Below are 24,425 nucleotides of genomic sequence, written 5' to 3' on the forward strand. Positions count from 1 at the left end.
GAAGTACATGATTAAAGAAGAGGACATGTGCAGCTCAAGGTCAGCGACTAGCAAAAGTCCGAGTGAAATGGAGAGAGCTGTCTCTGTGGATTCGCTCACTGCTAGCTAAATATAGAGCTGTCTTCACATTCATAGTCCAGAGAGGTGCAGGAGATGGGACTTTATTGATTCCTGCTTCAAATATCTGTGACAGCAGCCCACACAATAAAAGTGCAAGAAGTCCTGAATTATTAAACACTCTCAAACGTTTATATTTTCCCCTGCCGCATCCTCACAGTGACACCCTCAGACACACCGAGGCATCTCCTTAACAACCGAGAGATGCTCCGGTGTCCGTATGCTGTCTCAGCTGGAGAGGGATCCATAATTCATCTTAAAGAGAGAGGATCCACGAGCTCCCGTAGCATTTCCGCATTAAATAGCTCATGGCGAGCATAAACGTCATATATGAGCTGTGTGAAATACAGCGACTCTGAGAATAGTCTGAGTGTATTAATAAATCAGTGCAGCTAACAGAGCACTGCTGAATGAAATAAAACACCAGCACTCTGAAAGTGCTTATTATATCTCTTCTCTTCTCTTCTCTTCTCATTTTTGGTCTTCTCTTCTCTTCTTGTCTCATCTCCTCATTTTTGGTCTTCTCTTCTCCTCATTTTTGGTCTTCTCTTCTCTTCTCTTCTCTTCTCTTGACTTTTCGTCTCTTTTTGTCTCACTCCTCTTTTTTGGGCTTTCTCTTCTCTTCTTTTCTCATCTCTCTCTTCTCTTATTGTCTCATCTCCTCATTTTTGGTCTTCTCTTCTCTTCTCTTCTCATGACTTTTCTTCTCTTGTTGTCTCATCTCCTCTTTTTTGGGCTTTCTCTTCTCTTCTCTTTTCATCTCCTCTCCTCATTTTTGGTCTTCTCTTCGTTTCCTGTCTCATCTCCTCCCTTTTGCTCTCCTCTCCTCTCTTCCTGTACTCTCTTCTCTCCTCTTTAGCCTGTGCAGGGTTTTGACTATGCTAAGCAGCACATGGGTCAGCAGGGTGAGGAGACGCTCGCTGTCACTAAAGAGACCCTCGTGCTGTCTCTCCCGGTACGCGACGCTCCGCTCACACAGGACAAAGGCGTCCTACAGGACGGCACGGCCTCCAAAAGACCGCAGTCTACAGAGATACACCGCAGGTCAGTGTGTTTTACTGTGAGACCAGAAAATGCTGTTTCTGCATTCCTGTCAGATGACTAATCTATGACTGTAGCATTGCTCAGTTTCTGTAGTGCTAAAAGCATAAGCAGTAAACTGAAACATCACACTTCAGCTAGAAGCTGTAATGAATGGTGTATAATGGTGTATTTGATGCATCACACCAGTGATAAATGGGTTTAAATTGGTCCTGAGGAAGAAAGCTAAATAGACAAGAGCTTCTCTGTCATGTATTTGGGAGGAAAGTCATTGATATATTTAGAAGTCAGTTGAAAAACATCTTTCCACGGTGCACTGGAATCACAGACATTTAAGGACATCAGCGGGTTGGGAACCACTTATTTCCTCAACTATAATTTCCTCCTTAATGCATCACAGCTTATTGTGCTTCCTCCTTCTGGGATTCTGAACGAGCTTCAGTTTAGTTCAGATTTAGCTACATGAAGAAAAAGACATCTCTGCAGGTTTCTCTTCCTCTCTTAATGCCTAAAAAGAGAGAATTTATCAGTAACAAAATACTGTTTGTGTGTGTGTGTGTGTGTGTGATCCGTCTCATGCAAAACCCAGAAGACTGTCTGCAAGTTGGCAAACGCTAGTTTACTTCAAGGTCATGGTGTCATATTTATGTTTTTTTTTTTATAGTACGTAGGTAGAGCGCATTATTCATGGTATAACACAGTATCACGTTGTCAGAAGAAGCATTTTGCTAGCTGCTATGAGATGAACGCATATGATTTTTTTACAGTAATGTTGAAAAATTAAAATAATGAGTCTTTGGGGAGTTATGATCTTAAGTAGGGGTGTCACAGTATATCACTGTGGTGGTATATTACCATAATGATAAGCAAATATACAGTAACAACATTAACACTGTAGATATGAGTGGACAAAATGGCACCACTGATTCAGATTATGTGGTTCTGAAGCCTAAATTTGGTCGAATTGAAAGTGATGCCTGAGATGCTCAGTGTTTTGTTTATACCACTGTTAGGAAAAGATTTTAGAGTCTTCGAGTCATGTCTGACCAAGCTACCATTTACTAGCTAGCTGACATCCATTAATCCATCATGTTAATCAAAGTAATATAAGTATAAGTAGTGACTGTAATGACCAACTGAAAATCTGTCAGTGGAGTTCATAAAAAAGGAGTGAAAAAAAGACTAACATTATCAAGCTATGTCGAGTGTTCGCTAAGGTCATACAGTCAATAGTAAATTGTTATGAAATTTAGCTAGTGTTAGCTGCCTTGGTTTATGCCCCACTTTGTTCACTTATGTTGCTAGTTGTTCACTTATGTTGGTATTTGCTAGTTGTAATATCAGTACAACCAGCTAGTTTAACATCAGAATGAGCAACATACCAGGAAAACTGCAAGGAACTCCCTGCTGAGGGTCTGTTATAACATTTTACAGCAGAACAAAACAGAACCATCAAGAGATTTAGATGCCTATTAGAAAATGCATGCTTGTTTATAAGACTCGGGGGTCATACTTGAAATTGTCAATCACCTCATCAACAATGCCCTTTTATTTATAATCAGATAATTCACATAAAATGCATTTGTCAAAAGGAAACATCTTTAAAGAGATATCAATGTCAGCTGAAATTGAAAAATTACAGGACACTACTTCTGAAAATATTTTGTAGAGCTGTTGTTTAAAATGTAAGCTTGTCCTGTTCTCCAAAATCTAACATGAGAATGGGCGGGGCTAAAAATGATACTGCGGCCAGCCACTAGAGAGCCCCAGAGACTTTTTTTTACCCATTTATGGCATTTGGTAGACGCCCTTATCCAGAGCGACTTACAATAGTGCTTTGAAGTCTATCAAAAATACATTCTGATATTGGCTCGCTAGGTCACAAACTAGGAATACCATCAGTCCAAAACTCTGTTACCCTGTTACCCTGTTACGATTTCCATACATTTGTTGGTTATACCACAAAAACCCTTTTTAACACTTTTTAAAACAGGCTAGACAATAATATTCTTGAAGTTTCCTTAACCAAATGAGTAATCATATTAACCAAATTAGGCTAAAACACGTAGCTAATGCATATTCCATTTAGCATTGTTGCTGTAATGTTATGCGATTTCATGTTATTTCAAATTCCAAAGTGGGAGGTTACATGTGGAAGTTTAGCTAGACACATATCATTTTTTAAAATAAATTATTTTGTTATAAATTAGTATTTTTATTCATTTGTTCATGTAAACTCAGTTCTTCATGTCAGGTTAAACCACACTGATTCTGGTAGAGCAAGCATTGAATTGAACACTCTGTCTACCAGTTATGATGGTCTTTATTATACCTTTGCCCTGATGTATGAATTCAGCTGGTGTTTAAGCAGTGTTTAATCACTTAAAAAAAAACCTCTTTTCTAATTAAAATAAACTGCTGGGTGTTTAAGATAGCACTCAAATTTGGTATTCTAGTAACTCAAGATCCTATCCAAATAAGACATGATCATTTAATATATATATATTTTTTTAAAATGCTGTAAAAAAAAATTTAAGATTATGAGGCTTCTTCGATGTTTTTGGAACCTTTTCTTTTCTTTCTTTTTTTAATGATTACTATCACAAGCCTCAGTATATCATTTTATTTTCTGAGCACTTCTGCATTTATGCATCATATTTTTTTAAAAGATCACAAGCGAAATCATAAGTATCACATTTTCATTTCTGAATTCGTTTTGTTTTTTTAAATAATCACCCTTAAAAATTGTATCACATCTGCATCATATCTTTTCAAAGCATCAGAATCACGTCTTACTTTCTGAGCACTTCTTTGCTTTATGCATTTTGTCTTTTTGTGTTTCTCACTCTTAAAACCATTATAATCATGTTTTTTTTTTCCTGAGCACTTCTCCACTTCTGCATTGTATCTTTGCCTTTTTTTTTTTTTTTTTTTGGTGGTGCATAGAGTATTTTCTTCACCACGTCTGTACCACCAATTCGAGGCACTCATGAGGTCTGCGGCATGACGGCATAGTTTTTTTTTGTCCTTATCTGTTTTTTTTCCCATTGTTCTTTTTCTCTCTGTTTTATTTCTGTGCATGCCCTGTGTTTCTGACCAACAGTAAGAGAATGCGCTGTCTGCTGTCACCCCTCACAACCTCCCAAGCGAAACGATTACAGAGGAGAAAAGAGAACATCTTGGGAGAAAAAGTGGAATACACGTAAGGACAGGATGTGGGTAGAAACTGATGCAGAGAGAGAGAGAGAGAGAGAGAGAGAGGGACTGAATGATAAAGAGAGAAGAGAGGAAAAAGAGTAGAGAGAGAAAGGATGAAAGCAACAGAAAGAGAGAGAGTTGCTCCTGGCTATAGACTCATATATGATTCAGAGTGCCTTAGGGCTCCTGCAGAGATGTGAAAGTGTGTGTTCACTTCCACCCCCTGTCTGCCTGCTTTTTCACAGTGTGTGTATTGTTAATGCAAATGTGCAAGTGTGCAAGTGTGTGTGTGTGTGTGTGTGTGTGTGTGTGTGTGTGTGTGTGTGTGTTTTGAGTGTCCAGCAGGATGGGGGCACTCTGCATGTCAGTTTGTTGGCACGAATGCCCAAGCGATTAGCAGATTTACTCCACTGTGCTTATTTTTTATTCCCTAGAGCTTTTCAACTTCAGCAATTAGTTCAACTAAACCCATCTGACCCTGCGGCAATTAAAAACTGCTTCTCCTGAATCATGGTAATGTGTGAGAAAATAATTTCTCCCTCCAAGAGAGCTTTTAGACACCATTTCCCTAGCTCTATTTAAAACACAAATACAAAAAAGTTTTTTTTTTTTTTATTCATAATCATTGCGCGACAGATCGCTTCACTCTGTCCACACCAGTCTTTCATATCAAAGGGTCAAATCGCTGCTTTGCTGCCCTAAAAATACCCAGATAGGAACAGCGTCGCCTCCGCGGCGTCCTGCTGTTGCGGTTCCTTTTTAACGGCGCTGGCGGAGGAGTTTTTGTGACGCAAGGCGAGTTTACCCAGGTTACCAGCAGGGCTGGAGGGTGTGCCAACCTGTCACTAAAACTGCATCTTACCACACGCTGCCCGCTTATCGCTGCCTCTGTTTCCATGGCTACCCACAGCAAATTGCCGAGCGAGGACGGCTCGGTTTCAAGCAACGGCTCTGCGAAGCTGAACACAGGCAGGAGCTCCTCGGCGCACAGAAATACAGGCCAGAAAGCCGCAAAGGAGGAGACGCACACAAGGACTGGTGAGAGACACATTCACACACATATATATATATAGAGGGTTAGAATCTGTGAGACACAGTGAGAAAGATAACAATGACCAGTATTCATCACAGTTGTTGACGTCAAGCACCCTTATTTACATCTCATATGCATACAACACACCCAGAATTACCATAATATGCATAATATTAATCCACTATTATATACATAACATTTCAATTCAGTTTTATTTGATGTTTGTATGGCGCTTTTAACAAAAGACATCGTCACAAAGCAGCTTTACAGAAATCCAGATGTAGATTTAGATCTTGAATGTGCAATCCAGAGGTGACAGGGGCAAAAAAAAAAAAAACTCTCCGAGATGACACACTGAGAAGAGCCAGACTCAAAGTGGAACCTTTCCTCTTCTGGGTTAAAAAGTAATACTGTAATGATCATAAATAATTCCACTATACAGGTTTAGAAGAGAAAAGACAAACAGTACTAAGTTTACTATGTGTATATTGTGGATGAAAGACCTGAGATAAGCACAGGACAATCTTAATCTTTATACCACAGCATTGTTGCTATATTTATTTATTGTTTTATAACAGGTTTATATTCATGCACTCGTTCTAATACATTATTGTTTCTATAGTAACACAAGGTAAAACTGGTTATATAGGCCACAGAACAAATAAATATGTCACATATATAGTATAAGTGTGTCATAATAAACTGTGCCACACACAATATGCTAAAACAACAACTGGACAAGTGCCAGCAAACTCAGTTCAGCTGCCAAGAGATGCCTCCAAAACAGAGTTATTGAACCAACACCATTTAGAGGAGAAGGATAAAGTGTGTGCAGGGATGTATTAGCGTCCACTGTGTTATATCCTCCACTCTATCAGGGGATAATGGGTTTTGGACGTTGTCTTGCTGCTGCTGAACAAGGCATGATAAGGAAAGCCAAGCTTACCTCGCCTCACCTCACCTCAGGAGCACTCGATTTAGCTTAGAGGTTTGGCCTGTATCAAGACTTTTTGTTAGAAAGTCAACCATTAAACCCTTGAATGCATAGAACATTTAAACAAGCTATAACTACATTATGTGCAACATACATATCGTAGCTTATATATGTTTGCCATTCATGTGCTTTTAGTCGGCTGTTAGCTAAGTCTAAGTAGCCTGCTATCTCATATGAGTCGCTAATTCGCCTATTAGCTAGGAGGCAGGTAACACTTCAAGCCTTACTTTGAAGTTAGATAAATGTTCCCATTTTTGTACACAGAGAAACAACAAAATTAGCTATATGCAATATATTACTCGAACATTATATTTGTTTAGCATCCCATGGACTACACCAACACACATTGTGCTCACACACACGCACACTACAGTGTAAACCCATATGAGGATGGGTTCTCTGTTGAGTCTGGTTCCTCTCAAGGTTTCTTCCTATCACCATCTCAGGGAGTTTTTCCTTGCCACCGTCGCCCTGCTTGCTCATCAGAGACGGCACACACACACACTTCACTTTACTTTTGTTTGTGTAAAGCTGCTTTGAGACAATGACCTTTGTAAAAAGCGCTATACAAATAAAAATGAATTGAATTGAATTGAATGTCAGCGAGTCCGATAAGCAACCCAGTAAGCCGATAAGCTAGCAGGCTATTCATACTTCTTATATCTAGCAACTTACAACATTACATTATCCTTACATGCTAGAAATTAGACACTAGATATGACAATCTAATTTCTATCAACTTCTCTGTGATACAGTTTTCTTTTCTAGATACTTTTCTGTGACACAGCATATTATATTCACAGTCGCAAACCTAACAAATGTAGCTAAGGCTAAAGCTCATGTTTGTTTAATGTGCTTGTGGCCTCTGTCAGTCTGTCAGTAGAGTGTCTCATATTAGCGCTTAAGCTAACATGCAGGCTAGTCACACATCATCTATTACATAGTAGCTAAATGCTACAATTGTAATTCCCATTATAATTCCCATTTTCTAGAAACCTTCCTGTGATGCAGTGCATAGGTTCCGTCAACCCAAGCATAATAAAGTTTGCTACGTTATCTGTTTTAGATCTTTTGCTGAGTTCATTTATGTAGCGCTAAATCTGCTCTCTAGCTAATTAGCTAGCACCATAATCATGTGTAGATCTCTTATGATGTCGCTAAATACTAGAAACTTCTCTGTGCCACAGTATATGTTAAAGTCCTAAACATAACATTATTATTAATATTATGTTTAGCTAGTTATATTAAAAAAAATATAGCTAAAGGTCATATATTAAGGTCCTTGTGCCCAACACAAAGTGCTGTGAGTATGCTAGCAGGCTAGTCACACATACTCTCTACTGATGTAGCTAAATACTAAATGTGATTTTCTAGAAACGTTCCTGTGATACCATATATGTTTTGTAAGATGCTAGTGGCCTTGCAGAAGTAAATCCACTATTTAGCCATTTAGCTAGCACCTTAGTCATATAAAATGTCTTACGCTGTAGTTAAATACTAAATTTGATTTTCTTTTCTTTGATTCACAACTTCTTGTGATGCAAATTATATATATTATATAATTATAATATATATATATATATATATATATATATATATATATATATATATATCCCTGATGACTTGTATTTAGTTGAATTAATTCTAATAAGAACATGTGCTTGGGATGGGACATTCCCAGGAATGGATATGTGCAGCATTTTTCCCCCATGCTTCGTGATTTTGGTTGTTAGGACTTGTTTTTTGCTCCCACAGAGCATTACGACTCTCTGACTGGCTCCCTGAGGCTCATCAGCATTAAGCCCATGGCCACTCCACTCAACTATTCATACCCCGACTCCTCGAATCACAGCCAAGACTCTGTCATGCTCAATGGAGAAGTAAGCCTGCTTTCACTTTATAGAAAAGGGTTTCTTAAAGTTGATCTGAATATTCTACATGTGGTATGTATAACAGTCATTATTACTTGTATGTTTATTAGACGCAAGTTCCTTGTCTATAGGAACCATACACAAATTGTCCATTAAATGGCGCTTTTAATTTTATGATTTATTTCAGCAACGTAAAATAATTACGTTATTTAATTAAAATAGTGTAAAATAATTTTACATGAAAATTTTGACGCTTTACTAATTATTTTTAATGTTATTCTTATTACAAGGATCATTCAGGTTATTCTTGTCTGAGATTAACAAGGAGAATATATGAAATGTGGAAATATGAAAATATGTATTGTAAATATAAAACACACAAAGGTGATTTTTGTTCTTTTTATATTAGTCCTATTACTCTATCTATCTATCTATCTATCTGTCTATCTATCTATGTTATAGTATATTAAAGGTGCTGTTTGTAATGTTTGAAAGTGTGTCTTATAATCATATAATTTCATAGATACCTTAGAAGTGGTGACTTTTTTCATTACAGTTTCATTCTATTTTTTCATGCTAATTTCAGCCTTTTCCTGAAATTTTTCTGGGCCAGAAATTAGCACAAACCTCAGCCAAGAGAGCAAGCCACATTTAGTTTGTTTGTGCTGGTAAGAGGAAAAGGTTAGGCTGGTTAATGTTTTGATTACAGTTGCAATTCATTGTTTTGATTGCAGTTGCAATTCATCACACAGGCAGCAGTGGGGTGTAAAAATTACAAATGGCACCTTTCAAACAGATTTAACAATTGTAGTCATATAAAATCAATATGCCTTGCTCAGTGAGACATCCAGCAGAACATGATGATATCATAAGTTTTGCTTTGTATCAGGATATTTCAGACCAAACCCTGCTTTCCTTGGCCAAGAGGTTAAGAGTGTGTGTTTTCAGGTGAACGTGGGCCTGAAGCAGAAGTCTGACATTGAGCACTACAGGAACAAACTGCGTCTGAAGGCTAAGAGAAAAGGCTACAGTGACGGGCCAACGAGCAGCGGAGGACACCGACACAGCCACCGAGAGAGACTGAGACGTGAAAATGCTTCTCTGGACTTGGAGGACACTCGGGGACCTGCGGAGGACAGAAATCTGTCCACTTACGTCAAATACCGCAGGAGGTAGGGGGAGGTTCATACACTGGGGGATGAGCTATTAGTCATCCTGCTTCAGAAGATTCAGATAGGGAAATAGACAGAAAGATGGCAAGAGAGAAGAAAGGAGAGATACACAGTTGTCACCTGGGGTGAGCAAGGACATAAAAAGAAAAGGGTTGGGTGAAAAGGACATTCAAATTCATTATAATTTTGAGTTACCACCTCTTCTCGTGATTTTAGGTAATTAGAATCAGAATTGGATTTCTTAGCCAGGACGTGCCTTGACTGTTGCTCACTTTGACATAATAATTGTAAGAATCAAAAATTAACAGAAAAGTATTAAAGAATTCAAGATTTACTCACTGAAATAGTAATAATCATCATTATTTCATTGAATTTTATTTAGCAAGGCAGTTGTATTAATATTTTAATACTGCTTAGGGCTGCGGTGATCTAGACCCCGATAAAATCAGCATGGCTTAAATATACATGATTTAAACCAGTTGGGATTGATTTCACACTAATGCGAAGCAACAGTAATACAGTACACTACACTGCATGCAAGACAAGACCAGGTGAAAATAGGACACAATGTGTAACAACACAATAAACAAAATAGCACAGAATTATTATCACCCTCCAAGAAAGGGCAAAAATAATTGGATAAAAGTACACACAGTGAGTCAGATTTGCGCTCAGCAAATTGAGAAACTGTTCAGCTTTCCTGTAAAAAAAATTGTCTCATACAAACTTCGACTTTTTTAAATAATAAAGCCATAATTAAAAAGTTAAAAAAAAAAACTGAAGAACTTGGAAAGTTAAAAGAAAGAGAATGTGCCTGTGCAGAGGAGGGGAGTGAGGCAAAAACCATTATAACAGTCACAGTTTAGTTGATTCTTGGAGTTTGTCAAATTTCAAAATCAGCCATTAGATATCACCGCTATACCTTTTTGGAAAGGTTTGCATGGAAACGTTGAGTGCAACCTAAAAACTCCTGCACTATACCAAACTTTATTGGACCTACATTCGAGATCGTGTGTTGTGATCAAATGATACCAAAAGCAAGCTTTTGGCATGCATAGAAAAAAAAGTTCCCGAATGAGAACTGTAAAATATAGTGGTGGATGATGGGGAAATTTTGCAGCTGGTGGTCCTGGGACTGATTGATGATATCATAAATTCTGCCTCTGCCAGGAGGTTAAGATGACTTTGTGTTGTGTGTTCAGTGAGAGTCAGAGGGAGCCAGCGTACTGGAGCAGACAGTCTCTGAACACGCCGAGTCCTGTGGAGACTGAGCTGGATCTGCTCGTGATGAGGGAACGCGCCAGGAGGGGCATCCGCAACAGCGGCTATGACGTGAGTCACACACACACACACACAAACGACAAACATATCCTCAACACAACTCAATCAACACATCACACTGTAATAAACACTGGTTCAAAGACACTTTACAGTTGACATAATGCATTAAGGGTCTCAACTAATATCTCTCATTTTGTTTTGATTTGTTCTACATGTGACCCCGGAGTCTATACACAAACCTTAATACAGAGTTGCTCTTTCATGGATCAGGGTTTATGCCTTCACAGTTTCAGAATGAATAAACTGTATTTCTGTGATGCTGTCAAAAGCCTGAAATGCTGCCTGGAATGTATCTGTTATTCATCAACCCACAAATCATGTTCAATGAAAACCAGACTGATGAAAAGCAGCTGAAATGAACACATCACACCGAATCGAGCTGTCGAGTCGATAATCAAGTGTGGCAGAGCCTTTAAGAGCATAAATAGTGAACTAGATTAGAGTAAAACCTTCTTGCAAAAGTATTCACTTGCTTGAGGGACTTATTTTTGTTCCGATTTCTCTGCTTTGAAATAAGTTTTTTTTTGTTTCTTGTCTTATTTCATTGACTGGCTAATACTTAAAAGTGTAGAAGGTTCTTGTAAAGTGTAAGAAGCTAATTCAATTTGGCACATTTTTGGCACATGTTTATTCTGCTTTAATACACCTGACTGAAATACTGGCAGTATATGATAGATGTTTTCTTAGCAAAGAAAGACGCAGTGGTTTGAGCTTCTACTCCATTGTGCTTGTTTGTTCTGAGACCTCCTCCGGTCAACAACTGATCTAAATATCACGTCATTACACAGAGCGGCAATTTGCTTTCTGAGTCAGCTGTTTGCGCTTTTGTAGAAGCAACGGCACAAACATGTTCAAGAGAAAACTCAAGCATCCTTTCTTCATCTTTTCAGTTTTTCATTCTTTAGTTCATTCATCTTTAGTAAACACTATATCCTGGTCACTAAACTCTGCAGTGGATCTGGAGCCTATCCCAGGAATACTGTGCGTGAGATGGGAATACACCCCGGATGGGACGCCAGACTATCACAGTGCACCATGCACGCATATATACAGCTAGGATGCAATTTAGCCAGCATGTTTTTAGGAGGTGAGAAGAAACCTGAGAACCCAGAGGAAGCCCACAAAAAACCCAGAGAGAACATGCAAAACTCTGCAGTAACCTGAGCTCAGGACCAAAGCAGGGACCTTGGAGCTGTGAATCGGCTTCTCAGTATAAACCAACACTACAAAAATCTCTTTCTGCTGTGTTTGTGCCTCTCTCACCACCAATACTGCCTACCAAGTCTTCTTTAAAAAGCAGCCCAATAGTCAATAATGTGTCCTCCAGACAATATACATTGCCAGGCTTATACTATACAAGTCTAACAGTGTGGGTGCTATTGCAGAATGCATTGTAATATTTAAAATACATGCAGTACATTTTAATGAGGTGATATTAAAAATGCTGTGTTTCCCACAGCTACCATTCATAAGTACGATGACGTTGTACTTGAATCTGCTCAGCTCACAGTCCTAAACCATTCTGCGCTCCTTAAGCAGTGAGTGTTTTAGAAAGACCTACTACACCAATTTGTTTCTGAGTAAACAAACAGCAGCATGTTTGGTCGAGAACCTGACTGAGAACCTAATACACTTTTACAAGGAACACGAGATGTGTGTTCTTACTGAATAATGCAGTTGGGACAATAATGCATAAATCATATTACGTCAATATCAAGGGTTAGTCGGTCAGAAACTATTAACACCAAATGTTAAATAAAAGCATGTACCTGTATTAAACAGATAAAGACTTATTTAAACAGCAAAAAGAAGTGTTTTGTCTCAGTTTTAAATAACATATTTTTGTGTCATCCGAGATTTAAAGAAAAATCTTTTTTTAATAAATGATGAAAAAAAAAAAATAGCTGTCGTTAGTGGACTCAGAAGTCAGAAGATTAAGAAGAACTTCGTATCTGCTGTCTTAGGCATAAAATCTTTGAGTGCGGTCATTAAATATTCTGTTTTGCATGACATCGCTTCACTAATCAGATCAGAGAGGGTAAATAAAAGGAAAAATGTATGAAAGTCTCTGAAAAGTCTCACTTTCCCTTTCCCTTTGGGTTGCCTCAACAGAGGATCTGCTATAGGAGCTGTGATGTTTCATGTTTTAAAAAACTCAAGCTGATGAACTACGGCTATTATTTTTACATGTCAGTTGGTTCTGTTGCAGTATTTTTGGTTTGATCCACTGAAATACTTTGCTGCTTCCACATCGGGACTGCCATGCACCAGTTGGCTTATAAAGAACAGAGAATTATTTAAAGTTAGGAAAAAGTCATTTTTGAGCATTTTCTTTATCGTAACACTGAACCATTAGACCCAGAAATTCCACATTTTTGTATTCAGAAAGCGCATCCTTGGTGACACTGATGGTCTTGTATGGACTGTATAAGACCTCCCATTGCGTCTTTGCTGCTGTTCTGCTGTAGTCTCGCTGTGTGGCCCAGAACCTTTACGGTCTGCTTGGGAAAGATACGGCTTTTTCTATCCCTTCCTGCAGTCCCGCTAGAGTCTTCTTGGAGACTGAAGCAAAGGCGATTACCACTCAGCCCATTTTAAACTGCGCTGAGGGAGAAGCAGAGCTCAGAGTGTATTCAGAGTGAGTTCTACGTCTCTAAACCCTGACGATCAGACCACAGCAGCCGCAGCAATCCCGGCCAGCGTGAATACGATTATAGACTGTTCAGGGATTCCGATGGGGAATCTGATATAAGTTAATAGCCATAAATGTGCTGAGCTTTTAACTTACAAATTGGATAGGTCCACTGTATGTGTGTGTGTGTTTGTGTGTGTGTGTGTGTGTGTGTGTGCACTTTATGGCAATATCTATGTAGAGTCAATCCGTTTGTCCACCAGTGAGATTGCTTATGTTATTAAATCAGCTGTGTGATTGTATACTACTTTCTTTATGGAAGTGTATGTGAAATTGTAATTGTGTAAATCTTGGTCAGTGTATATGTGTGTGTGCGTATAATTTACATTTTCTGTACTCATTCCTCGTGTTTCTGTGTGTGCATTTGCATTTTGTGTGTGTATATGTGTTCCCCAGGCTGAACCAGAACCGTTTGAAGAGACAGACGTGGACCGCCTCATGAGCTCTCTGGGTTTTGGAGGCAGTCACCACGTTAAAGGTCACTCGGATTCATCCACTCTGAGCTCTCAGCCCTCCATCGATGAGGTGCGGCAGCAGATGCACCTCCTGCTGGATAATGCATTTGGTTTGGCCTCGGCTGAGCCGACTGGACGCAGCCACCACCAACACCACTCCCAGCATGGCCCCCACCCTCCATACCCCCCTGCTCAGAGCGGTCCCTATGCGGACGGAGTGACCAGCGCCCCCGGTACCATGGACCACCCTGCTGGAGCTCTGCAGCGCGGCCCATCATTTGAGCCTGACATGCACCAGTGTAGCCTCCCCAAGCCTGTACGTCCTCACTGTCCACATTTACACTTTCAAGTAAATACCATCTTTTAATGATATATACAACATATATTACACACAACATTTTATATTAAAATGTAGCATGTACTTTAGACATACTAGTTGCTTTAATAATAATAATAATGATAATAATAATAATAATAATTATTATTATTATTGTTATTATTATTATTATTATAGCACATTTTCTTTTTTAATGACATTTTATTTACTTTACAATCTCAAAAACATTCCCAAATAATCATCTAACACAAAAGGCTTAAAGGGTGAATGGAAAGGTAAGACAAATAGAAAATCATAATATATAGCATACTAGAATATTGTATTAGTATATAGTATTAATATATATATTTACTATTATACAACAGTTAGTTCGGTCCAGTAATTTGATTGGACAAGCTGCATTCCAAAAGTGCTGATATTTAGAATACCAGCACTTGTACAAATCACTGTTTGTATCACTCCGCGTGTCTGTGTTCAGTACATAAAATTCCAATTCTAGCAATATTTCATCACATTGAAACCGTTACTACATTTGTTTTGGGCTTTCAGTCAGTCTGTGTGATGCATGGCAACACACAACGCTCTATCCAGCTGTGGCTTCTTTGGGAACTATTTCCACTGACTGAGCAAAAATAAACTAAATATTTGACCATATTGTGTCTGAAATATCAATTACTTGATATTAATTTCTTATTAACAGAACTGTTGTATAAAAGCAATATCGTGTTCGATATTAACCTGTAGTTAATGTTCCAGTTGGAACTACTGTCAGAACCCTGAAACATAATATATATGCTGTGGCATAATATATTTTAGCAAAATCACACTCGCAATCTTGCTGTCATACCAAATATCGCCATGGCTGTGCTTACCTACAGTGCTTGAGCTGCAGCCTCGTGCCTACGGCCGAATCACAGCCATGCTGATATTCAGAATAACAGCAAGATTGCGAGTGTGATTTTGCTAAAATATATTATGCCACAGCATATATATTATGTTTCAGGGTTCTGACAGTAGTTCCAACTGGAACATTAACTACAGGTTAATATTAATGCTCTCATTCAAATACGTTACTGTTTCTATAGTAACAGCTCATACACAGGGATTTGTATGGTGGATGCTCCATGTAATGTAATCTAAGCCTAAAAAGAAATAGATTTTTTTTAAAGTGTTCTTTTTTAACAAAGAAAATGTATAATAGTTGATGTGGTGAAGTTTTTTGTTAGGAGAAGCTTATGTAACATTAATGTCACGGGTGTCAGTGCTTTGTAACAGTCACTGTGCTTTGTAAATATTAAAAATTTTTGGCACGGAAAAATCATCAGGACAGAGGAATTTAAGCTGCACTTTTTGTCTCATTAACTTCTAAAGAGAGAGAAAAGGTAGAGGAATGGAGAGGGAAAAACTGTATAATAACTGTATTATAACGTAAATGATAACAGGAACTAATTTGGACTTTGGAGTGGTAACGCCCCTCCGTTTTATCACATATCAAACCACTCCAGCGTGGATGATTTTCATATAACAGCACAGTCTGGCGTGTGTTATTCCTTACCTATAACAGAGATGTACTAGTCTGCATTTTAACCAGCTTAGTGAAATAAAACCAGGAAATAAACATTCAGTTAAACATCCTGTTATGTATCAATTCAACATTAAATTCACCCAAAACTCATTTTTTACAAACAATACATTTTTATATTTTGCATAATAAATAGCTTTACGTAGCCATTCCACAAAAAAAGTCAAAATGTAAATAGACATAAGCACAGATACACCTTCACTGTTACCTTCATAAAGAAATCCAGAATCCAGTTGAAGCCAAACGTTTGCATACACCTAGGCTAAAGACATTCACACTCAGTTTTTCACAACGTCACACATGTCGTGCATTAACATGCATTTCCTGTTTTAAGTCAATTAAAGTATCTACTTCATTTCAATAAGAGGTCATTTCAAAATAATAGCTAAGCGACAGATTTATTTCAACTTTTATTTACTATATCAGATTTTCAGCAGGTCTAAAGTTTACATGCACTTGGATAGTATTTGGTGGCATTGGAAGATGATGTATGCTCTTATATTTTATAGCACAAAAATACGTCTGTTGCATGTTCAGTGCTGACTCAATAATAAAATTTTCAGCACATCCCTGTTTCTTAAAATAATTTGGCCAAACTGCTGCAGTGAACATTTTCACACGTTGACAATTCTTAGAGACCTACAGACAGGGCAGACAATGCAGACAATGCAGGCAATGCTGGGACCATGGACATAATACTAAAAATGCATTATTTTCAAAATATTAAACTCCATTGTGCCTATATGATGAAACAATGGTTTAACAACATGGAGATTCATCTAACCTGCACAATCTCTAACAGGATAGTAGAATATAACAGCCTTTTTTTTTGCAAGAGTAAACCTAAATAACTGACTATATTTCCATTGTTTTGGAGTCTAATAACTGACAGGCCTACACCGTGGATTAAAGAAGGTATTAGTTTTAGCTAGAAAGCTGTTTAGCCTTGACTAAAGATGAAATAAAAAATACCGGTAATACTGCTATTAATTACAGTACATCTGTATTTATTATATACAATACTTTATCAATTTCTTTTTGAATAAATGATAAGTTCTGATTATCTGAGGATTTAATAATAATAATAATAAAAAAAAGGATGCTCTTCTGTAAATAGTCTATTGTAAAGTTGAAGTGTTTACTCAAGAATGCTGGCATTGCTAATAACGAATGTATTAGTAGCTACTTAACATCCTGCCAGTAAATCAAGGTCTTCACCTGGTTTCCTCAACCATTCATTATTCATTCATTCATTATAGGTTAAGCTAAACACACACATACAGGATTTTTGCCGTGTTAAAATGAACCCTTGTTTATGAAGTTGACCTGAGAATAAACCTAAAGCACCATTTTATTATGCTAAGTTCTGCCATGCTGTAGAGATCGAGGCATTTGACTGGCTGGTGTTCTGACTAGAGGCTTAATGTGATTGGCTCCTCAGGGCTTCAGGTTCACGCAGCTGCCCGACATGGGTTTGGGCTCGCCGCCACCTCTTATATCAGCTCGAACTGGAGCCCCACCTGGAGCATCAGTACGGCGGTAAGATCTATGTAGCTTCATTAAAACAGTGATGATTTCATTAGCATCCTGTTAATATTCATGTGTGTTCTTGCTGAGGCAGCTGTGTATGAAGGTGTTTTGCGTGCCACTGTGAGCTGCTGACCGCACTGAGGTGTGCTCTTATGTGGCCCTGCAGCTCTCTTAGCTCAGTGTGTTTTGTTTTGTGTGTGTGTGTGTGTGTGTGTGTGTGTGTGTGTGTGTGTGTGTGTGTGTGTGGATGTGTGGATGTGCATGCTCATTCTGCCCCCTGCTGCTCACACAGGAGTATGGCAATAGCACTTTCCAAGCATGCCTCTGTGTTTTCCAGATCAACACCAGACATGAGTCTGAAGCCGCGTGTCTCTGAGGCCTCGGAGATGAATCAGCACAACGGCGCCCCCTATCTACCCATCAACCGAGCTCCTTTCCCAGCTGTCACCGTCGATCAGTCCATGTCGAGCTACTCAGGTCTGAGTCTTAACACATTATAACGTATGGTGTATAGAGCAGATATATGAAAAATAGCACTCATATTGTAATGTTTGGTGAGTGAGGGAAGGAGGCAAGTGCGTAAACTCCAAGAATCATCATGGTAATGAATCGCATGGGCAAATGCACAAGCATGTAGCAACAAATTAAGGTGATCCATTATCATAAACAGAAGAACAAGGCACTCAGGAAGGCACTCAGGAAAGAAACTATAAAAACACGATAAGAGCATATAATAGACAAACTAATTAAGGTCAAAACACAGAACAGGTGCACACAAAAGGAGAACAAACCAATGACAGGACAGGGGTTAAGATAAGACTAGAACCAATAAAAAAGCACTGAGAACCATGCTGTGTGCTGAAAGGGGGAATTTGTGACAAATTTAGCTTCATAACACATAATAACTCACTTTAATATATAAGAAATAACTTATAGAGAAAAAAGAACATATGATTAATAACACTTTTTGCATTACTACAGTATTTTTCATATTGTGTTGAGAGTGAAATAATACACAACTGACCAGCACATCACATGTTACATCAGTGTCCAATCACAATGTGGACTGCCTTAACATCATTACTAGCTTTTAATTTTTTTTGAGTGAGTGTTTAAAAGAAGCCTGCTACTAGACTATATTGTACCCTCTATAAAGAATTAAAGAGAAACTGAAATACAAGCACCAGAAAATAACAAGAAAAAAAATAGTTAATACATTTATAATCATGCACAGTAGAATACAACTGAGTGCACAGACTGATCAAAGTGTGAAAATTGTCACTGCAGTGTTTGTTTAAGAGAGAGGGAGCTGACCGTCTCATTGGAAAATGAACTAGTATTGAACATGTGACACACAGGTGTTATTGCATCATAAAATCTAAGAGCCAGTCTTGTTCCAGTATGCAAATGCAGCTAAAAAGGTTTGTATTATTTGCATATTCTTAGAGTATAGATTAGTTTTTTTGAGGGAAAAAGTGTAGGTGCTTTTGTGCATATTTCTGCTGTTTAATGACAACAGATTTTTTGTGGAACCACTACATCAACATTCAATATAGAAACTAAATGTAGGACCTTTAGGTAAAAATGATGACCAGGTTCTGAGATATTTTTCAGATGCCCAAAAACATTTAGCTTTTTTTAATGTATTGTCAGTCACTCATCTGATCTCTGCAGGAAACCCAATGACAGCCGTTTATGCCATATCAGCCAACCGCCCCGGCTACTCCGACTACTTTGTTCTATCACCTCCGTCATCGTACCGCAGCCCCTCGTGGATGTCGTACCCTCCGGAGCCGGATGACCTCCCACGCCAGTGGGGTGACACGGTAAAACTCTTCTACAGCTGGGCGTCACTCTCACCTGAAACACTTTAACCCACTTTCCCGTTTAAATGCTTCAGTTCTTCTCCATGCTTACAACTCTATGGTGGATCAGATATCAAACCCTATAGCAAATGGCAAAGACTGAAATTTGATTTTGGAAAATAAGCTTGATTTGATTTATTATATTTACAAAGTAAGTGATTTTTGAGTGAAAGAGTTGAACTGCAAAGTGCTTCAGTTAAAGAAGACATTTTAAAGTTTAGTAGTTTTAAAAGAAAACTACGTAGCATAGGTATCAATATTGGCTGATACAGTATCGGTATTAGTATCAAAAAAGAAAAAGTGGTATCGTGCCATCTCTACTTAAAATCATAGAAAAAAAAGTCGCAGGATGGCTGAGAATTGTGATTGCTTGGCATATATATATATATATATATATATATATATATATATATATATATATGTATAATGTTTAATGTTTAATAATGTCACTATTTTACACATGCCACTTTTTAGATTTGGCAAAAGCAGATTATATAAAGTGACAAAATGGAAAGTTACTAAGCACAGGTACAGCTACTGATATTGAGCTATTGATTGTGTCCCCCAGTTTGAGAACCGTTGGTATGCACATTTTTGATCTAAAATTTTAAGTGCTAATTTATTATCAGTTTTAAGTGTGTACAGTTTTACCCTGTTGATACTGAGTATTTAAGACGACATTATTTAAAACTGAAATCAGTCCATTTTTGGCAGTCTTTTTAGTAGTCAGTCCTTGTCAGAAATTACAACATGTCTGTTATTTCAAACACATTGGCACATTGATAATGACTCAATGAATACAGATTCGTTTTGTGCTATGTGCTATCTTCTCTCCTGGTTTCAGTCTGTATCTCCGGCTTTCAGTATTAGTCAGGAATGATGGAGTCTATTTTGAGACATATTAGACACCGATTCAAAAAATGATTTGTTCTTTTTTTATTGAGTTATTGTATAAATCACTGGTAGTGGACTAAGGCTTTTGGATTCTTTTCTGTGTCTAAAAAAAAAAACCCTCTTATAATGTGTGTGTGTGTGAATAATGTGTGCATGGTGTATTGTATTTTTAGAACCCATGTCATTTGGAGACCATCTGCTGAGCCGAACGGGCTGACTGGACACAGCAATGCTCCTGGGTACGTTAACTTTTATTAGCGTTTATTACTCGGCTCAGTGGCAATAGAACTGCTCTTTTAAATAAAGAGCTTCAATAAGAAAAGAAAATAATCAATATTTCATCTAATGAGTCAGGTCAGCGGTGCAGGTGGTGTATTTGTTTTTTTATAATAATAATAATAATAATAATAATAATAATAATAATAGAGTACAAACAATGCATTAATTGCTAAGTAGTGAAGAGAAGATCTATGTTGAAACTATGGTATAACAGTCTGAAAACATTACTGTCTATAAATAAATTTACATACAATTAACAGATCCATTTTGTTGCTGTCTTTACTTTAGAAAACAACAGAATGTACACATCCATGGTATATGTAAAGAATAAAACACTTGGGTGAGCACCTCAAGTATTTTATTCGTTTAACACCACAGCGATTTTTTCCAATGATTTTCCAATATATTTTCCAATATACTTTGTTATATTTTAAAGAACATCATGCTTTTTATCCATTTATAGTTATATTTAATGCTATGCAATGTCCACAAGAGACTTCCTATTATCATTTATGTTAAAGCAGCAAAAATAAGCAGGTTGTTCCCGAGAAGCTGCAAAGTAAAAACAGGCTCTGTTCTGAACACTTCATAAGCTGTTGAGTGTTACAAAGCGCTGACACTGAAGACTCCTTCCAGAAATGTTACATAAATGTCTCCTCACAGAAAATTTTTACTATATCAATGATTACATAGAAGTTGTTACTCGAGAAATGACAACGTACTAGAACAAGCACATTTATATAAACCTTTATATCTGATTTATATCTAGCATTATTGACAGAGCTACTGTTATATAAAATTAATCAACACCCAATGACCAATCAGCATCGAGAATTCAACAGCGCTGTGGTGTAAGCAACCTGAGCACTTAATCTTTCATGCACTTAAAATACAAATGTAACTATTTTATGACAATCTTTTTTTAATGATTTGTCACTGCTGACTTAGATTTAACGAAAAAACAACGATACACTTTTATAGACCAGTTTTGCGTATAAAAACGTTGTAGCACAAATACATTAGAGAAGGTTCAAAACATTAAAATTGTGGCCAGGCATCAATTTTTTTCCCTCTTTCTATTCACAGGATAGAGTTCAGGACATGCTTTATTGTTTATCTTTACAAAAAAAGAGGTTCTTTCTTTAATTTCATGTGTTTTGTTGCAGGGTTTGTACAGTAGATGAAAATGCCCTGATCACCACAGCAGCCCAAACCTGTCCTGGCTTCTTGGCCTGCAGGGCCGCTCCAGCTGAGCAGGCCCAAAACGCCCGAAAGGCCCAAAAAAGGCCCGGAAGACCCGAAAAGGCCCTGACTAGACACGACCAGGCCATCAGTCACTCCACCATTCACCAGTGCTTTCATGGGAGGCTCTTGTCTCTGCCTCCTCCTCCGACCCGACACCACCATGATCGGCCCAGTGGCCAAACGTTTTCTTGAAGCTTTTTCGATATCCTCACGGACATGAAGCTGGTGGGGTTTTATCTTTCTTTGTGTATGTATGTGTGTATGTGTGTATGTGTGTGTGTGTGTGTGTGTGTGTGTGTTTTAAACATCAGCATATTCAAAATAGAAAAGTTTCTTTCATCCCAAGCGGACCTCTCTGTGTCTTTTGCTCTTATTTTTACCGAGAGGCAGGCCTATCAGGCGATTCTTTCGTGCACTCTATGTATGGCTTACGTAAATGACCTTGGTGTAAAAGAGACTGAGCAGAAATCTGAAACTGAAAATGACTTGTTGTACTGTATGTAAATGTAGTCACGGCGTGAGTCCTTTTTTCCCCCAGCCGCTTATGAAATAGTGTATTCGTTTGCTTCTCCTTTTGCTTCGATCATAAAATGTCGAATAACGTACATCGGCTCATGAGAAACTTGAAGCAAATGTTGTCACGGTTTGTGGAGTGTCACGGGACACAAAACAATGATCCCAAGCATTTAGCATTAAATATTACTCTAGAAAACCTGTAGTGGATTATTTTAGGGTTAGAATTTTATTTGAATTTATATTCCTATTCACTATATCACTTTCAGTTTTACAGCAAGTAGATAAACTATCATCAAAACAACATATCTATTTTATTGCCTTATTTTTGATAGATACTTAAATTTATATATGAAATGATATCACAATCTAGAACATTTATCTGCTGGAGTGTACAGCATAAGCCAAAAATTAGAATAAATAAAAAAACATAGGCAAAGTAAATAAATAATAATAATTATTATGCAAACTAAAATTCCACTTTAAATCAACTTAAACATTTTATAATATTTATGACAGCATCAGTCAAAAGGTTTAGACACACCTAATTGAATATACGTACTTCATAATCTCAAGGACACTTTAATTTAAAGGCTTATGCTTGAAATGAATTTCTAAGACAAATATAAATCAGTCAATCAATCAATCAACTGAACAACAAATAAACAAATTATTTAATAATGGTTAAGTAAGTAATTATTTCCAAAACAATTATTTTAAATTATTGATGTCTAACATAACTTCAGAACCTATAAAAATGCGTGGTTTGGCATATTTCTGAAGTGTTCTACTATTCTCAAATGTAAAAGCTGTAAAAATAAAACCCTTCGATGAGTACTTGTGCCCAAACTTTTGACTGCTACTGTATACAGGTTTCTCTCAGATCCTAATGGAAATGAGTATAATTGGTAGCAGATTTATTTAGTAGCAGAATAAACCTGTTTCATTACACTGAATTCACTTTAGTTTTATGCAACAAGTGCAATGTTACCCACTCTAATTTTAGCATGTGTTTCCGGAAGGTTCTATTGCATGTAGTATGAAGAAACACAAGGGCTTGTATGTAAGGAGATGTAAATTATATGGATGGATATAGATCTGTTCTGTTGTAAGCTGTGATATTGACAAAAATCATTCCTATTAATGACCCTTTGTTGTTTTTCCATTATGACATTTTATATTATGATCACAATATGAACACAGTCTGATTACACAGGCATCCAAGCATAGTAAGGTAATACAACACAACACAATTGCTTTTTTTTTTGTTAAAACTGAAGAACTTTGTCCTCTCAATGTAATTAGCTGGTGCTGGGGAAGTGCAAAGATCTCGGTTGTCGCTCAGTCGTCGTTTTTGCTTTGTAAAATATTCTCTGTTACTATTTTTATAACAATTCACTCACCTTTTTTGAGCCATCAGTAGAGGCAGTGTTCAGTTACAGAGGCACTGTTGCCGAGTGTAAAATATTGTGCTTCAATTTACAGTACGTGTTTTAACATAGCCTCATTGTGAACCTATGTGAAAAAAATGTGTAATATTCTCTGTGTAAATTCACATCATAATGCTAAGATGTCAATCTAATTCCTCATTACGCAACTCCATAACTGCCAACTGTACAGTATATTTTCACATAATTAATATAAAAAAAACCCTGCATTTGTTTTTAAAGCTGTTTTTCTTTGTCGTCTTTTTCTTTGTATGAAATAACCATGCTTATAATAACTCTGATTTAACAATTTCATTTTTTTTGTGGTTTACACATTAATTAAAATCTAATAAAGACTGAAATACACTGGAAAGTACAATTTTTTTTGTTGTACAGTATTTAGTATTGCATGGTATGACTCCTACTGTCTGTTTAGATCAAGAAAAGACAAATCAATATACATTTTTTAGTCTTTAAACATTCTGTTTTAAGCAAGCCCTCTTCAGTTCATAATTCAAACCAGAGAAAGTAAATAAAGAGAAAAGACAAGTCTGTCATACTGAATGAAAAGATTTTCAGTCATTCAGGTCTTTTTAAATTTCTTGCAATATTCTGTAATGTGCATATATATATATATATATATATATATATATATATATATATATATATATATATATATATATATATATATATACACGCATTCATAAGCTTGGGAACAAAGATGGTTCAGTTCCTTAGCCATCTAGGTGCAAAGTCTTTGAAAGACAACGTCCCCATTCTGGACAGAGAGGACATATGGGTTTGAAAGTGGGGTGAACTTTAATTATTCATCATACAGA

At 37.2% G+C, this 24,425-nt stretch overlaps 1 protein-coding gene across 4 annotated transcripts in view; it reads left to right on the plus strand.

The window, feature by feature from the left end:
• The window catches only part of kiaa1549la (KIAA1549-like a), a 78,770-nt gene extending 54,648 nt beyond the window's left edge, over positions 1-24,122 (plus strand). For 2 of the 4 annotated variants that reach the window (XM_053235522.1, XM_053235523.1), the window contains 11 exons: positions 977-1,161; positions 5,267-5,394; positions 8,139-8,263; positions 9,203-9,426; positions 10,629-10,758; positions 13,856-14,263; positions 17,275-17,372; positions 17,701-17,840; positions 19,038-19,189; positions 20,296-20,361; positions 21,568-24,122. In XM_053235522.1, coding sequence (XP_053091497.1) covers positions 977-1,161; positions 5,267-5,394; positions 8,139-8,263; positions 9,203-9,426; positions 10,629-10,758; positions 13,856-14,263; positions 17,275-17,372; positions 17,701-17,840; positions 19,038-19,189; positions 20,296-20,325 — 1,620 coding nt within the window. In that variant the 3' untranslated portion in view covers positions 20,326-20,361; positions 21,568-24,122. The remainder of the gene's footprint in view (positions 1-976; positions 1,162-5,266; positions 5,395-8,138; positions 8,264-9,202; positions 9,427-10,628; positions 10,759-13,855; positions 14,264-17,274; positions 17,373-17,700; positions 17,841-19,037; positions 19,190-20,295; positions 20,362-21,567) is intronic. The other 2 variants (XM_026946416.3, XM_053235524.1) reach the window with 1 other exon arrangement.
• Positions 24,123-24,425: the final 303 nt, after the last annotated feature.

The sequence above is a fragment of the Pangasianodon hypophthalmus genome, chromosome 7 (assembly GCF_027358585.1).
Source record: "Pangasianodon hypophthalmus isolate fPanHyp1 chromosome 7, fPanHyp1.pri, whole genome shotgun sequence".
Classification (NCBI taxonomy): Eukaryota; Metazoa; Chordata; class Actinopteri; order Siluriformes; family Pangasiidae; genus Pangasianodon; species Pangasianodon hypophthalmus.